The sequence below is a fragment of the Panthera uncia genome, chromosome E1, assembly GCF_023721935.1.
Source record: "Panthera uncia isolate 11264 chromosome E1, Puncia_PCG_1.0, whole genome shotgun sequence".
Classification (NCBI taxonomy): domain Eukaryota; kingdom Metazoa; phylum Chordata; class Mammalia; order Carnivora; family Felidae; genus Panthera; species Panthera uncia.
The window spans coordinates 32,234,234-32,252,710 of NC_064814.1; the positions used below are offsets into that span (position 1 = coordinate 32,234,234).

The 18,477-nt window shown below is 35.2% G+C and overlaps 1 protein-coding gene across 1 annotated transcript in view; it reads left to right on the top strand.

Annotated features, from left to right (window-relative positions):
• GDPD1 (glycerophosphodiester phosphodiesterase domain containing 1) overlaps positions 1-17,768 on the top strand; it is a 49,815-nt gene extending 32,047 nt beyond the window's left edge. The window contains exons 5-10 of the mRNA XM_049637795.1: positions 2,536-2,654; positions 3,154-3,243; positions 8,457-8,590; positions 14,653-14,712; positions 15,913-15,964; positions 16,401-17,768. Coding sequence (XP_049493752.1) covers positions 2,536-2,654; positions 3,154-3,243; positions 8,457-8,590; positions 14,653-14,712; positions 15,913-15,964; positions 16,401-16,523 — 578 coding nt within the window. The 3' untranslated portion in view covers positions 16,524-17,768. The remainder of the gene's footprint in view (positions 1-2,535; positions 2,655-3,153; positions 3,244-8,456; positions 8,591-14,652; positions 14,713-15,912; positions 15,965-16,400) is intronic.
• Positions 17,769-18,477: the final 709 nt, after the last annotated feature.

An 18,477-nucleotide genomic window follows, 5' to 3' on the forward strand; every position in this document is an offset into this window, starting at 1 on the left:
ATGACCCAGAGTCCCACCATCTGAATTACAAGGAGTAGTAAAAAGACAAAAAGAATGGAATACAGAACAGACAAAACAGTAACCATTTTCCTTTTTTCCCCCATTTACATGCTGACTTTTCATATGAGCCTTTATTATGGATAATTTTTTCACTTTTTGGCATAGATTTAATTTACTTTGCTGATATACTTCTTTGAACAATAAAGATGAAATAAAAGGTCTTTTACCATTTTGTTATTCACATGGTAGTGGAATTGCAGTTTCAGAGGGAAGGGGAAATTTTATAAGACTTGCATAGCAAAGGGGCGTCTGACTTCAGCTCAGGTCATGATTTCATGCACTGGGCTCCACACTGACAGTGCAGAGCCTGCCTGGGATTCTCTCTCTCTAATCCCCTACCCCCATCTCAATCTGCCCCTCCCCCTCTTGCGTGCTGTCTTTGTCTCTCTCAAAAATAAATAAACTTAAAAATTACTGGGGCGCCTGGGTGGCGCAGTCGGTTAAGCGTCCGACTTCAGCCAGGTCACGATCTCGCGGTCCGTGAGTTCGAGCCCCGCGTCAGGCTCTGGGCTGATGGCTCGGAGCCTGGAGCCTGTTTCTGATTCTGTGTCTCCCTCTCTCTCTGCCCCTCCCCCGTTCATGCTCTGTCTCTCTCTGTCCCAAAAATAAATAAAAAACGTTGAAAAAAAAAATTAAAAAAAAAAATTACTTAATATAGCATGTATAGTATATTATGTAAATGATTCAAGGCAAAAGAGATTAAGGAAAAAGTTAAGAAAATAACCCTCAGGAAATGTAAAAAATGATTAAAAAATCCTCTTCTTATTTTTTTTGTGACTCAATTTTCTTTGAGTAGCTGTATTGATACAATTCTTTATTACTGAATTAGCATGTATTTCCCTTGCCTGAACATATATATATATATATATATATTCTCAGTCTCTGAAAATTTCAGTGGTGATAGCTTAGCAAAACTTTCCAAACAACCTCAGTGTCCACTAGCAGGGTATAGGGAAGGAAACATTTTTTCCCCTTCTACTCTCTAGGTTCTCAGCAAGGCTCTGTAACAAAAGAGAGATTAACAAGAGTAAGACAGAAGTTTATTAATATGTGTGTGTCATGGAGAACCTCAGGGATGAGTAACTCAAAGGTGGCTAGAACTTGAGTTTATATAGCATCTTAAACAAATCCAATACATTTTCAGAGAAATGACAAGACAAAAGGGATTTTGAGTTTCTAGGGTGGCAAATTGTGGGAAGGTGGATATAAAGGTGAATAAGGAAAGATAAAGGCTAGTCAACAGTTTGTATTGTGGAGTCCTGTGGTGCTGATAAGGGTCTAAGGTTGTTGGTGATTACGTTGTGGAAAAATTTAAGTCTTGTTTCTAGGCAGATGGGAAAGGACCGAGATTTTCTCATATCTGTTTCATCTCAGTTGCCTTACGTTCAAAATAATCCTAATGCCAAACTGCCATATTTTGGAAGTGGTAAACTCTGTTACCTTTCTTGGGGAATGGTTAAATTAAAATAATTAAGGGACAGGGCGCCTGGGTAGCTCAGTCGGTTGAGCTTCTGACTCCTGATTTTAGCTCAGGTCATGATCTCACGGTTTGTAGGTTTGAGCCCCGCATTGAGCTGTGTGCTGACAATGTGGAGCCTGCTTGGGATTCTCTCTCCCTGTCTCTCTGCCCCTCCTTTGCTCATGCTATCTCTCTTTCAAAATAAATAAAACTTAAAAAAAATAATTAAGGAGCATCTGGGTGGCGCAGTCAGTTAAGTGCCCAACTCTTGATTTCGGCTTGAGTCATGATCTCTCAGTTTCTTGAGATTGAGCCACACATGCTATCAGCACAGAGCCTGCTTGGGATTCTCTCTGTCTCTCTCTGCCCCTTCTCCGCTCGCACCCTCTCTGTCTCTCTCAAAATAATAGAATAAGATTGGTGGATTAACACTATCAATGTCATGGTTATGATATTGTAGTATAGTTTTACAAGAGGTTATTATTGGGAGATCTGGGTAAAAGGTGCACAGATCTCTATTTTTCTTATAACTTCAAGTGAATCTATAGTTATTTCAAAAAGTTCAATGAAAAAAATTTTAAATCATAATTCTAAATATAGTGTATGAACATGCAACATTTATTTTTTTACTTATGTAAAAGATCAGATTAAGGTCTGTAGGTACGCTATTATAACTCTTATTAAATTAGCATAGAAGGGGCACCTGGCTGGTTCAGTCAGTAGAGCATGTGACTCTTGATCTTGGGGTTGTGAGTTCAAGCCCCATGTTGGGTGTAGAGATTACTTAAAAATAAAACCTTTAAAAAATTATGCATAGGATAAAAATGGTCACAATGCTTATATCTAAGTTGTTGGATTTTAGATGATTTTTCTTTTCTTCATACTTTTCATCATTTTGTAAATGCCTTATTATGAATACATACTATTGTGAAAACAATACTTTATCTTTTTTTCCTAATCATCAAAAAAGTGAAAGTTATCTTTTAAAAATACTTTTAAAAATCTTGCTTTCTCAGCATGCCAATGTGAAGGAAAAGATAACCGAATCCCATTACTGAAGGAAGTTTTTGAGGCCTTTCCTAATACTCCCATTAACATCGATATCAAAGTCAACAACAATGTGCTGATTAAGAAGGTACTTAAGGCATTGCCTCTTCTGACTGTATTGTATTTCACAAACTAAATGAGGCTAGAGTAGGTGACTTCATAGATTGCTACTGTTTAAGGAAATGTGATACTCTAGGGATCAGTATTGTTTTAAATAATGCCCTGGTAGAAGAGATTACTTTACTGTAGGAAAGCCTATTTTCAGAGTGAGTTGTTTTGTCTCAGTCATGCATAAAAGTGAGCTCCTGTGAACCAATTGTTCTGGCAATTAACTTCTTCAGATTTAACTTGCTTTGTTGGTAGTTTATATCAAATGACTAAATAGTGGTACTCTCTTAGATAAATCATATAATGGTAAAATGTAAGTAATTGCTTATATTTTATAAAATAATCTGGATTCATATATTCGTCCAAAAGTTTATATGACTCACTAGCAGAAAGTCAGTTGTAACCCATTTGTAAAGTGAAATAATGTAAATGGATTTACAAATAGGCACATGCATCAACTTTTGAATTTTCACATGTAGGTTTCAGAGTTGGTGAAGCAGTACAGACGAGAACACATAACAGTGTGGGGCAATGCCAGTTATGAAATTGTAGAAAAGTGCTACAAAGAGGTAAGCTTCAAAAATGATACAGAAAGATCTTTCTTGCTGTTGTATATCTATACATGGTCTTACAGTAATAATTTTTTAAATTACCTTATTTCAAAGCCTCATACAAAGACAGATGGTACTGGGTAGAGGCACCTAGCCAGAAGTTTACTAATAGAGATAATGGATTTAATAGAAATAATGGACCTTACAGTTTAAGCTCTATGTACTTGGGCTGGCTCACAGAATTTATTTTCACATGCTAATATTAGTTGTTTGCCAACACTTTATTATGTACATTATGAAACAAAATATGATTCCTATCTTTTAATGTCTGTTTTTTTGGTTCAGTTGTTGAAATTTTCTGTGTAATTTTGAATTGAGGAAAGTATTTAGTCATTCAACTCTATAGCTCAAGCTTCTCTGTTCCCTGCCTCCCAACAGAATTAATCAAATTAATCCAGGATCATAATTATCAGGTGGTATATAAAAGTAGGGCCATCCACCTACTGAGATCTTTCTGTTTAAAGAAAATATATCTATAAAAAGTTAATTTGATATATCTTGACATGGTTGCTAAGCCTCTATAAGCAAGTTTAGCTCTGTACTATAGCTTCTATAAGTATAGCTTATATAGTTATATACTATAGCAAGTATAACTAGGAGAATATGAAATTCAAAATGTTAAAAAACCTTAAGCATTGAAGACTCTCTTTCAAAATACAAGTGATAGTACAGAAGAAATATTGTGACATAAGTAGCAATTCAAAATACAAAGTTTTCTTTGGGGAGGGCCCTCCTTCCTCACAAAAAAGGTAAAAACATAGATCCAGAATTGGCACCACTACAATTAAAAGTACAGTTGAAGGCCTCATTAAGGCAAGTAAGTTTTATTTATGTGCCACAGGTTCTCTGAGATCCCAAGGTAACTTGTGTACAAAAGGAGAAAACAAAGTAGTCATTGGGACAAATGGCTTCAGATTCCTGAGAATTCAGGACTAATATTTTTCCATAATTCATCATTATCTAATGGTATTTTCACATGTCATTAAAAGTGACTGTATTATTGAAGTTTTACATTTTTATTTATTTATTTACTTACTTATTTGAGACAAAGAACAAGTAGGGGAGGTGCTGTCAGTGCAGAGCCTGATGTGGGGCTTGATCCCATGAACTGCAAGATCATGAACTGAAACCAGGAGTCAGAGGCTTAACTGACTGAGCCACTCAAAATTTTTTTAAATAAAAAATAGGAGCGCCTGAATGGCTCAGTTGGTTAAGTCTCTGACTCTTGGTTTTGGCTCAGGTCATGATTTCACAGTTCATGAGATTAAGCTCTGACAGCACAGAACCTGTTTGGGATTCTCTCTTTCCCTGTCTCTCTGCGCCTTCCCTGCTCATGCGTGCTCTCTCTCTCTCTCAAAATAAATAAATAAAAATTTTTAAAAATTCTTAAAATAAAAAATAGTGATAACAGCAAATGCTGAAGAAGATTTGGAGAAGCTGGATCTCTCCTACATTGTCAGTGGGAATGTAAAATACTACAACCACTCTCTTAATTAGTTGGATAGTGTACCCAAACTAAACATACACTTACCATATTAACCAGCAATCTCACTCTTGGACGTTTATCTCAGAAAAGTGAAAACTTATGCACAAAAAACCTGTCTATGAATGTTTATAGCAGCTTTATTTATAATAGCAAAGTACTAGAAACCAACCAAAATGACCTTCAGTGGGTAAATGGCTAAACATGATGTAATACTATTCAGCCATAAAGGGAAAGGAACTACTGATACATGCAACAAGCTGGGCTGCCCTCATCCTTGATGTCATTTCACTTGGAAAAAATGAACCTCAAAAGGTTACATACTGGAATCACCTACATTGCACACCTGAAACTCACATATATAACACTGTATGTTAACTGTCTGGAATTAAAATTAAAATAAAAACCTAAAGAAACAAAAACCAAACCAAAACAAAAAGGTTGCATACTGTATGATTCCATTTATGTAACATTCTCAAAACTATACACACAGAGCAGATAAATGGCTGCCAGGGGACAGGGACTGGGGGCAACTACAGAGAGGTAGCAGGAGGGAGTTCTCATTTGTGATGGAGCTGCTCTGGATTTTGACTGTGGTGGTGGTTACACGAATCAGTACATTGTTAAAACTGCATTAAACCAAACACATGCACAAGTGAATGGAGATTTTAAAAAAGGTGAAAACTGCATAAGGTCTATGGTCTAAATGATATACCAGTATAGTGATATTATACTACAGTTATGTCAAATGTTACCATTTGAGGAAGCTGGGCTAAGGGCACATAAGACTCAACTTCCTGTGAATCTATTATTTCGAAATAAAAAGTCCACTTTTGACCCAGAATTATAGAACTTTTCCTTTGATTCACCAATTTTTTTTAGAAGCCTCTGGCTTTCTGTCATTTTAGAATTTAAAAACTCCAAACTTCCAGCAGTCATTTTCAGACATCATAGTAAACATGTCTCAAAATATTTGTCATTCATATCATGAACATACCATATAATTAAGTCATACATCTTTTACAATTCTTTTTTTTTTAATTAATGTTTATTTATTTTTGAGAAAGAGAGAGAGAGAGTGTGAGCGGGGGAGGGGCAAAGAGAGAGGGAGACACAGAATCCAAAGCAGGCTCCAGGCTCTGAGCTGTCAGCACAGAGCCCAATGTGGGGCTCGAACTCACAAGCCATGAGACCATGACCTGAGCCCAAGTCGGAAGCTTGACCGACTAAGCGACCCAGGCACCCCTCTTTTACAATTCTTAAAATACGATTTATAAGAATTTTACATTAGTCCTTTAATTCCCAAATGCTAGCAACTAAAAATATAAAAATAAAAAAAAAAGAGCGGCACACCGTGGTAAGAGGAAAACATGTAGAGCTTATTTCCACTTAATGGCTTTTAATTCATTCTAACTTAATGCAGTGGTTCTTTTGTTTGTTTGTTTGTTTTGTTTTGTTTTTTGAGAGAGAGAGAGAGAGAGCGCGTGGGGAGGGGAGAGGGGTAGAGAGAGAGAGAGAGAATTTTTTTTCTTTTTTGAGAGAGAAAGGGCACAAGTGAACGAGGGTGTTGAGAGAGAGGGAGAAAGAGAATCCCACGAGGGGCAGAGAGAGAGAGAGAAAGTGGAACTTACCCAAGGCGGGGCTCGTGTTTACCTGATGCAGGGCACCAGTTCACCCAAGTGTACTCGAACTCACGAACCGTGAGGTCATGACCTGAGCTGAAGTCAGATGCTTTACCCAACTGAGCCACCCAGGTGCCCCACTTAATGCAGTGGTTCTTAAAGTTGGCTGGATGTTGGAATCCTAAATCCTAAATAAAGATACTAATGCTTAGGTCCCATTCCCTAAATTCTATTTATTTTGTTCAAATATAGTTGACATAATGTTATATTAGTTTCAGGCGTACAACACAGTGACTGGACAAATCAGTACTTTATGCTGTGCTCACCACAAGTGTAGCCACCATCTGTCAACCGTATAACACTATTACAATACCACTGACTCCACTTCCTATGCTGTACCTTTTATCCCCATGAGCTATTCATTCCATAGCTGGAAGCCTGTATCTCTTACTTCTCTTCACACATTTCTCCCACTCTCCTCCCCTCTGGCAACCATCAGTTTGTTGTCTGTATTTATGAGTCTGTTTCTGCTTTTTGTTTGTTTATTCATTTTGTTTTTTAGATTCCACATGTAAGGGAAATCATACAGTATTTGTCTTTCTCTGTCTAACTTATTTCACTTCATGTAATACCCTCTCAGTCCATCCATGTTGTCGCAAATGGCAAGATCTCCAGATATTCTAATTTAGAAGATACAGAGTGGCACCAGCTGTTATGTCAGTGGTGTGCCAGCATACCAAACCCCACCCTCTCCCACCACCAGCAGCCTTGCATGGCTCCCAGAAATACCAATTATTTTTTTAGTTCTCTGGGTCCAAAGTTGTGTAAGTTTTGAGGGTCAGCTCCTAACCCTATTTTTCCCATAAGCTCTGTTATTTTCAGTGCATGAACTTGCAGAAATCAAGTTTTTCAGGGACTTGTACATTGTGTTACAGCTGAAACACCTGTGTATAAATAAGCCTAAAATATTACAGAGAGACATATGAACAGAGAGAGAAGAAATGCTCAAACTTATTTATTCTCTTTTATTCTCTTTTTTTTTTTAAATAAAGAAGTGAGTAATTTAAAGCTAATATGTAAAATAAATTACTTGTGGGGCACTTGGGTGGCTTAGTAGGTTAAGTATCCAACTTGATCTCAGTTCAGGTCTTGATCTCAGGTCGTGAGTTCAAGTGCCGCATTGAGCTCTGTGCTGGTGTATAGCCTGCTAAAAAATAAAATAAAATAATAAAATAAATTACTTTTTTGCATAACTTTTTCAATATATTATTTTTTGTATAGAAAAAATAAACTCCACCATAATTTCTATGTTTTAAAGACAAATATAGGAGGGGCTAGGGAGAGGAGGATACAGGGAATTGTATACTAGGCATAGAGTTTCAGTTTTGCAAGATAAAAAGAGTGCATATCTATATGAAGCTTACATTCTAAGAGTTTTGAGATCTTGAACATATTTTCCAGTAGAAACCTAAAAGGATGGCTTGATTCTTGGACTAGCTTACAAAATCTTATCTATATTTGATCCATAATGTAACTGAAAGATGACATATTTGCAACAGTGCTAATATATTTTATCTATAGATATTCATATCAATGTCATATCTTACTTAAATAATGTATAACTATATCTATAGATAAGAATACATATATATCTATATATAGATATATATGAATATATGTCGATCTTCAGTTACATATTTTTTAACTGGCAGTAAGGTTACTGAATGTTTCATATTTTCATTTCTTTATCTTGTTCTGTTAGATTCAATGTGTTTAATCTCTAATAATAAGTACTGTCACCAACAGACAGAAGTGGTGTTGCAACGCAGACATTAGGGAATAGAGAAACTTTAATATCATCAGTTGATGGTATAGGGCTCCAAGATAGATCTAACCCATTTGTCAAGGACTAACTATTTTTAAATGTGGTGTGTTTAGAGATGGATATTGATAACTCAGGGAGTACTTTTAACAAGTGTCCAGATACAGTCTTGGAAATTTTGAGGATGTGAAATAATCTTCTTTATTGAGCAGTTGTAAAGTAACATATTGTTTGTGTCTTTTAGAATTCAGATATTCCTATACTCTTCAGTCTACAACGTGTTCTGCTCATTCTTGGCCTGTTCTTCACTGGTCTCTTGCCCTTTGTGCCCATTCGAGAACAGTTTTTTGAAATCCCAATGCCTTCTATCATATTGAAGTAAGTGGTTACTCTGTTTGCATCAATTATCATTATAGGGGGACTAAGATCAAGGCTCATTAATATCAATATCAGTGAAATAAAAGATTGCTGTAGGGGCACCTGGCTGGCTCAGTTGGCAGAGCGGGTGACTCTTTTTTGTTTTTTAATGTTTTATTTATTTTTGAGAGAGAGAGAGAGAGAGAGAGCAAGAGTGAGCATGAGTGGGGGAGGGGCAGAGAGAGAAAGGGAGAGAGGATCTGAAGCACGCTCTGCGCTGATAGTAATGAGCCGAATTCGGGGCTCAAACTCACAAACCGCAAGATCACGACCTGAGATCACAGTTTCAACCAACTGAGCCACCCAGGTGCCCTAAGCATGTGACTCTTGATATTGGTATTGTAAGTTTGAGTTCCACATTGGGTATGGAGATTACTTTAAAAAATAAAATCTAAAAAAAAAAAAAAGAATAGATTGCTGTAGTTATTTACATGTTTGATAAACTGGCCTACATTAATAATGCCTTTTGAAATAATTAAGACATATTTTTCTAAAATGAACAATTTAGGATTATAAATATTTAATCTGGACCCTTTTCAGGTATCAATAACTTTATGGGCCTGTGTACCCAGAAGTCAGATACAAAGACTTGAGCTTAATTGTTGAAGCTTTTATGTTAACCTATAATAGCAATTGCCCTCCAACTTCCCTAATGTATTTATACTTCATCACAATAGGAAGTGGAAATTCCATTAAACTCCAAATTCACCATTAGTATTAATACACTGAGGAAGAAAAACAACTACTACCACCATAACAACAACCAAAAAAACCTCTTGGAAATAGGAGAAAGAAAAGGATAGTGTTTGTTTATAATAGATACTTCTATATTTACATAATCTTTCTCCTGGGTACAAAGCCTTGCTTTTCACGCACTCATTTACTGTAAAGATAAAAATACGTAAAACACTTAGCACCTCCTGGCAGATAATAAGCACTTAATAAATGATAGCTTTTATTGTTCCATTATCTTTATCATCAGTATCAGAGAAAGACAGCTTCATCTCATAATCCTACACCAAGAGAATGTGATTTCTAGCTGTAAATTTCTAATAATCAGAGTCATGACAAAGGAATTTGGAACTCCTGGGGAGATCATTTAAATGTGATGTCACCTGGGATACCTGGCTGGCTCAGTCAGTAGAGCATGCAACTCTTGATCTCAGGGTTGTGAGTTTGAGCCCCACATTTGGCCTAGAGATTACTTAAAAAAAAAAAAATTAAATGTGATCTCACCTGCATGGAAACTTTTTTCATCCCCAAACAGAACTTTAAAAAGTCAAACTGAACATTAGTGCAGCAGTGATTGGGAAATACTGGTAAGAAAAACAGTTTGGTTGGTACCTTTGTATTTAGCATCTATGTTTCATGCTTGTTTTCCAATTTGAGTTTCTTTGTGATGAGCATGTTTATTTTATCTGTTCCCAGTTATATTTTTGGGCAGTCTTTGTAGCTATTTATCAGACAAAACAGAAACCACTTCTTGCCTACAAAGAAACCATTTTAATTTGCTGGATTAAAATGATTCCTAACCATTTATTCCTAAAGTACTTAGGTTTTCCTCTGGCCTGGCATGAACTATTGTGCTCTCTAAATTATGTGCACATGCTCATTTTAGAAGTAGGTATTACTGAAATACAGACATATGAACAAACTCATAGAATTAATCTTTTCTCTAAAAACTAATTGTGGGTTAAGACAAAGTAGAATATTGTGTGTGTGTGTGTGTGTGTTTTAATTTTTCTTTGATGGATGGCAGTGGGTGCTTTCTAAGACAACATAATAATTTGTTTAATGAGCTGATTAATGTTTGAGATACTAAAAAACAGAGATTCCTAAAACTGCAACAAGTTATTCCCACCTAGGCTAGAGTTAAAGAAAAGAGGATTTTATTTGGAGAGCTTCTAATAAAAACTGAATTCAGAGAGAAAGAAAAAAGTGAATTTAAGTGTGGAGACTCAAATATTCTAACAGTATAGTCAGGAGGAGTTAAAAAGGAAACAAGAAGTGAAGATCTGGGGAGAATGAAAATCACTGTGTGCTGTTAAACTTAGAAGCTGGGAAGTCTTCATAGTAGAGAGAGGCTAACCAGAGATTTGCTATGGGCACAATGCCAAATTAATGATACAGGTAGTTGTGCTGCTCTAGGCATTGAGGAAATTGAAGGAGGAACTCAGTGTAGGTCTAAAGGTCAAGTACGCTTTTTCAGTAGAAAAGATAATTGAAAAAAACAGGGTCTACATTCAATATTCGCAAATCAAACAACGTGATACATCACATTAATAAAAGAAAGGATAAGAATCATATGATCATTTCAATAGGTGGAAAAAGCATTTAACAAAGTACAACATCCATTCTTAATAAAAACCCTCAACAAGGTAGGTTTAGAGGGAACATACCTCAACATAATAAAGGCCATATATGAAAAACCCACAGCTAATATCATCCTAAATGAGGAAAAACTGAGAGCTTTTCCTTTATGGTCAGGAATAACACAGGCATGTGAACTTTTGCCACTTTTATTCAACATAGTACTGGAAGGAGTCGGACAACAAAAGGAAATAAAACTGGTAAGGAAGAAGTAAAACTTTCACTATTTGCAGATCACATGATACTCTATATAGAAAACCTGAAAGACTCCACCAAAAAATTGCTAGAATTGATAAATGAATTCAGCAAAGTCACAGGATACAAAATCAATGTACAGAAATCTGTTGCATTTCTATACACCAATAATGAAGCAACAGAAAGAGAAGTTAAGGAATCAATCCCATTTATAATTGCCCCAAAACCAGTTAGGTACCTAGAAATAAATCTAACCAAAGAGGTGAAAGACCTGTATTCTGAAAACTATAAACACTGGTGAAAGAAATTGAAGAGGACACAAACAAATGGAAAGACATCCTAGGCTCAAGGATTGGAAGAACAAATATTGTTAAAATGCTTATACTATCCAAAGCGATCAATACATTTAATGTAATCCCTATCAAAATACCAACAGCATTTTTCATAGAGCTAAAACAAACAAACCTGAAATTTCTGTGGAACCACAAAAGACCCTCAATAGTCAAAGCAACCTTGAAAAAGAAAAACAAAGCTGGAGGCATCACAATTCTGGACTTCAAGTTATATTACAAAGCTATAGTAATCAAAACAGTATGGTACTGGCACAGAAATAGACACATGAATCAATGGAACAGAATAAAAAATCCAGAAATGAGCCTGTAGATGGTCAATTAATGGCTGACAAAGCAGGAAAGAATATCCAAAGGGAAAAAAGATGTCTCTTCAACAAATGGTGCTGGGAAAACTGGATAGCAACATGCAAAAGAATGAAACCGGACCACTTTCTTACACCATACACAAAAAATAAATTCAAAAGGGTTTTTACACCTAAATGTGAAACCTGAAACCATAAAAATTCTAGAAGAGAACACAGGCAGTAACTTCTTTGACATTGGCCATAACAATTTCTTTCTAGATATGTCTCCTGAGGCAAGGGAAACAAAAACAAAAATAAACTATTGAGACTTCATCAAAATAAAAGTTTTTGCACTGCGAAGGAAGCAATTAGCAAAACTAAAAGGCAGTCTACAGAATGGGAGGAAATATTTGCAAATGACCTATCTGATAAAGGGTTAGTATCCAAAATCTATAAAGAACTTCTAAAATGCAGCACCCCCAAAATGAATAATCCAATTAAAAAATGGGCAGAAGACATAAATAGAAATTTTTCATAGGAGACATACAGACAGCCAACAGACACATGAAAAAGATGCTCGATGGGAATGCAAGCTGGTGCAGCCCCTCTGGAAAACAGCATGGAGGTTCCTCGAAAAACTAAAAATAGAACTATCCTACGACCCAGCAATTGCATGACTAGACATTTATCCAAGGGATACAGGTATGCTGTTTCGAAGGGACACATGCACCCCCATCCATGTTTACAGCAGCTCTATCAACAGTACCCAAAGTATGGAAAGAACCCAAGTGTCCATCGATGGATGAACGAATAAAGAAGATGTGGTGTATATATATATATATATATATATATATATATATATATATATATACATATACACACACACACACAATGGAGTATTATTTGGCAATCAAAAAGAATGAAATCTTGCCATTTGCAACTACGGGGATGGAACTGGAGGGTATTATGCTAAGTGAAATTAGTCAGAGAAAGACAAAAATCATATGACTTCACTCATATGAGGACTTTAAGAGACAAAACAGATAAACATAAGTGAAGGGAAACAAAAATAATATAAAAACAAGGAGGGGGACAAAACAGAAGAGACTCATAAATATGGAGAACAAACTAAGGGTTACTGGAGGGGTTGTGGGAGGGCAGATGGGCTAAATGGGTAAGGGTAAGGGGCACTAAGGAATCTATTCCTGAAATCATTGTTGCACTATATGCCTAACTAAATTAAAAAAAATAAAAAATAAAATTAAAATTAAAATTAAAATAAAATAAAATAAAAAAGATGCTCATCATCAATTATCATCAAGGAAATGAAAATCAAAACTACAATGAGATATCGCCTCACACCCTTCAGAATGGCTAAAATAAAATCTCAGGGAACAACAGGTGTTGGTGAGGATGTGGAGAAAGGAGCTAACCTTCGTTAGCTAATTCCCACTAATATTGGTGGGAATGCAAACTGGTGAAGCCACTGTGGTAAACATTATGGAGATTCCTCAAAAAATTAAAAATAGAACTACCCTGTGATCCAGCAATCATACTACTAGGTATTTACCCAGCGAATACAAAAATACTAATTCAAAGGCATACATGCACCCTGACATTGATAGCAGCGTTATCTACAATAGCCAAATTATGGAAAACAGCCTAAATATCCATACACTGATGAATGGATAAAGAAGGTGACATATTACTATTATGCTAAGTGAAAAAAGTCCATCAGAGAAAGACAAATACCATATGATTTCACTCATATGTGGAATTTAAGAAATAAAACAAACAAGGCACCTGGGTGGCCCAGTTGGTTAAGCGATTGACTCTTGATTTCGGCTCAGGTTGTGATCTCATGGTTTGTAAGTTTGAGCCCTACATCCAGCTCTGTGCTGACAGTGGGGAATCTGCTTGGGTTTCTCTCTCTCCCTCACTCTCTGCCCCTACCCCATTCATGCCCTCTCTCTCTCTCTCTCTCTCTCTCTCTCTTTCAAAAATAAATAAATATTTAAACATTTGAGGGGGAAAAAAGAAACAAAACAAACGAAGGGAAAAAAAGAGAGACAAACCAAGAAACAGATGATTAACTATAGAGAACAAATTGATGGTTACCAGAAGGGAGGATGGTAGGGAGGGATGGGTTAAATAGGTGATGGGGATTAAAGAGCACTTGTTGTGATGAGCACTGAGTGATATGTGGAGTTGTTGAATCACTATATTGTACACCTGAAAACTAATATTACACTGTATGTTAACTAACTGGAAACTAAATAAAAACTAAAAAAAAAAGAAGAAGAAGAAGAAGAACAGGGCCCAGGTCTTCAAATATTGAAAGGGGAAGAAAAAACATGCTTTCAGGGTCTTTTTAGTCTCATTTTTACCCCATATGTCTTTTAATTTGTAGTAAAGTTTGGTTGTACGTTTACATCTACTATATACTATGTGTGCTTGCTTTGACAGCACTAAATCTACCATGTACTCAGTTATAGCAAAGTGAGAGAAAGACGCTTCACCAAAAAAGAGAAGACACATGAGCTGTAGGCACGCAGGGTCTGGAAAGATAACTTTTATTATTATTATTATTATTTTACCTTTCAGTAGTGGTAGCAAAAAAATAGCTTGAAATCAATAGAAACAGAGACCCAAATGGACTTTATTTTAATTTACTTTTGGTTTGTTGTGGTTTTTTTTATAAAATTTTTTTGAGCACATACTAAGTTCAAGGCACTGTGTTTGTTTTTGGACTCATTTTATTTTATCACACTGATACCTTCCTGTGTTTCTAATGTATGTTTCAAATTTTATTTTGCTTCAGGCTAAAAGAACCACACACTATGTCCAGAAGTCAAAAGTTTCTCATCTGGCTTTCTGATATGTAAGAATTTTAGTTTCTTGATATACAAGTTATTGCTTTAGCTATATGTATTACGTCCTATGTTTATAATTTAGAGCAAGCTTTCTGCATATGATTTGTAACAAGGACATATTGAGCACCTACTCCATAGGTGGATGTATATGAATCATTTAGAACTACTTTAACTACCAGCCGCAAAACTGTAAGAGGAATCTTGAGAGACAGTTTCAGCCAGCTTCAAGAGAAAACTGAGTGCCCTCCTACCCAAAGGTAAATGATTAGCTTAGGGTGATCTAGCTAGTTAGTATATAGAGCTGGTATATATAACCACTCTCTTCCACCTGTTTGCTGTTTTCAGTAACCTGCAGTCAAAGAAAGATGTGGTGAAAGAAGTGTATAGCAATACAGTATAGGTAAAAGTATACATTGACTACTGGCACATTTCTCCAGAAAAATCTGCACCAACGTTTAATAGCAGAAAGGAAGCCCCACCTGTAGGGTGGGCATCTACTTCAAAAAAGATACTTTAATTTCTAAGACATGTTGAGTTTAATTTTAGATAAATACCACAATGTTGCTGTTATGTTTAGTTTCTGTTATTTAATCATTCTAATAGACATAAACAGAGTAGAAATAATATGTATAACTTTCCCATATAGTTCATTCCAATCATGCTCAAGTGATTTGTATTCTAAAAGTTCACTTTTAAGTCAATTATTTCAAACTCTAAAAAATGATATATATACAGTATATATAGTGTAAATAAGGAACATTAGGTTTCTAAGATTGCACATGAAAGACCAATCCATTATGTAAATAAATTATGATATTATAGAACTTGGCCCAAATTCACTACCTTGTTTTAACTTAGAAAGTTAGAAACAGACTTCCAAGCTCTTTCTGATTCTCATTATGGTGTCAACAGGGAAAGTGAAGAAGCCTCTTCTCTCCTAAGCGGCTTCAATAAGAATGGGTCTCCTGAGGATCTAGTTACAGAAGGAATAGAAAGGAGGTTCTGGTTGTCCACCAGCAAGCAGCCAACAGTGAAAGGAGATCCAGCAGTTAGGACATGAATATATCCACAGTAGTTATTACTTGAGGCCATTGCTTTAAATCAGAATTATAAATTCTAAATGTTAGGCTAATTTAGTTCTAAAGACTAATTATGGTCTTTCATTAGAACTAAGAAATAACTAAATTTGTTCTGCTTTTCTTTTCTAGCTTACTAATGAGAAAAGCCTTGTTTGACCACCTCACTGCCAGAGGCATTCAGGTAAGTTTCTGGAATGATGTATTTTGGAAACAATATGTCTCATCAGTGTAACACAAGTGTAAAGGACAGGCACTTTTAACTGACTTAATTTGGGCCCAGCTCTGCTGCTGCTGCTGCTGCTGCTGCTGCTGCTGCTTTTACTGGTTCACATATGAAAACCTTAAGCTCTGCCTTATGTTTAACAAGAAAGCATTGGCATTTTAATAACTGGAGTCCACTTATGTATATAGGTGAGATTAGCTGAAGCTAAAGGGTGGGACAGTATATATTTAATGAGTAAAGTAAAATTTTTTTAAAGGGTTCAATAGCTTTTTAAAATTACAGGTTTAATAGGTCGTTTCTAGGTCTGCTGAGATTGTAGTGTATAAATGCTATTATAAAAATAATTTTCTATTTTAACATTTCTTCTCATACTTCTCACGCTTCTAATTTTCAGGTGTATATTTGGGTATTAAATGAAGAACAAGAATACAAACGAGCTTTTGATTTGGGAGCAACTGGGGTGATGACAGACTATCCAACAAAACTTAAGGATTTTTTACATAATTTTTCAGCATAGAAAAGGAGGTACTCAGAAGCATTCAAAGAAAACCTGAAGAGACCTAAGGAAAAAAAACAAAACAAAAAAAACAAGTTTGCCATCATTTCCCTAAGCCATTTCCAGAATGGTAAAGGTTTAATCAGTTAAGTTTTTATTACCTCATTTTTAAGCTTGTCTGAGAATGTAGAAACTATATATTGTATATTTATTTTAAACAATATTACATATTTTACATTTGTAAATAGTTTGTTTAGAAAGATAACTGGTTATGAGTTGGAAGTAGAAGATTATTGATCAAGAGTTCTGTATATGATGCATTGTTCTACTATTATAAGTAATTCCAAAATCAAAGACTTTTGGATAAATTTGACATTAGCCTTCACTGGAATAAGATCAACTAATTAGTAAAGCAAAATTACTGAAGGCCACTACAGCTATTCTGAGTTGTCTCATTATTTCCAGGTACATCTTGAATAAAGAGGAAAGAAAAGTGGGAGGAGAGCTTAGAAATCAGTGATATAGTTATTTGACAAGCTGTCCTTTGTTAACAGAAGGCAAACTCAAAGAACTGAAATTTTATTACTTGATCAGAAGTAAAAACTGTAGACAATTAAATTTCTTGGCTGCTGTTGTTAATGGAATCTCGGAATCATCTTCAGTGTAGCAGTGCTACCATGTCCTTTCTTTTTGGTAACCATTAAAATGGGAATTATTAAATGTAAATTAAGACAAGATCCAAATCGTCATATATTTATGTTTCCTCTAAAGAAGTGTAAATTTTCCATTTTTGGCAATGACTAACTGTTTGATCCTACATCTAGATTTTAAATAACATCTTGAATCTTAATAAACCTATAAAACTGATGAAAGTACACATCATTGATTTAATACTTATGGTATAAACCACCTGTTCCTGACCTTTAAGGATTTAGTCTTCTGAATATTAAGTGGAAACAATTTCTCAAAGCATTAGGCATCACTTTCTCAGCTTTTCTGATATGACTTCATGTAAATCTGTTTCTAATCTTTTTGACTAATTTTCATGACCTCTTTGGGAGGTAAATATAATCTGGAATAATAAGGGCCTTTTACCTAGATTACATCTCTCATTTGGAGTTGTCAGCAGCTATGAAGGATGATTATACTCCCATCAGTCTCTGGATGACATAAATAACATTTTGCTTTTTTGTTTAAACTGGAATAAAATTTTACAAGAACAAAATAAGGGTTCTTCATTGCTTTTTTGCAGTTGTAATTCTAAATATGCTTTATAGATTTTATAGGTTCTGGGGGGGGGCAGAATTTAATGAAGTGATAAATTGATAATATGAGTAAACACACCTGATATTTCTCTCTAGAATAAGGAAAACAAAAGAAAATACGGAAACACTCTATGGTAAAAAGTTGCTTCTTGGCATTTGAACAATAACTTGGGCAGGTAATCCAATAAATCAGTCATTTTTACTTGTGCTTACTATAATTTATGGTTATGGTTGCTAGGGATCATTTTGATTGTTTAGATATGATTCTTTTTGTTATTTTTTCGTTCTGAATTTTGCTTTGTTATGATTCCGAGCAGCTCATATTATAGGGCGAGCATATATTTTGTGTCAACCAGTAGAAGATAAAGTACCCAATATGGTAAAGATGTTTAGAAAGTTATGTTTTAAAAGTTTGCTAATTTGGGGGTACCTGGTTGGCTTAGTTGGTAAAGCATGTGACTCTTGATCTCAGGGTTGTGAGTTCAAGCCCCATGTTGGGGGTAGAGTTTACTTTAAAAAAAAAAGTTTGCTAATTTTATAGTCAAGGTGACCTTAATTCACTTAATATAAGTATATAGTCTCTATAATAAGAGAGTTTGTATTCATTATAACATCTCAATACTGCTTTTCTGATTGGAGCATCACATTTTATTTATTTATCTACCTACCTATTTATTTTTATTTATTTATTTAATTCTTTTTTAATGTTT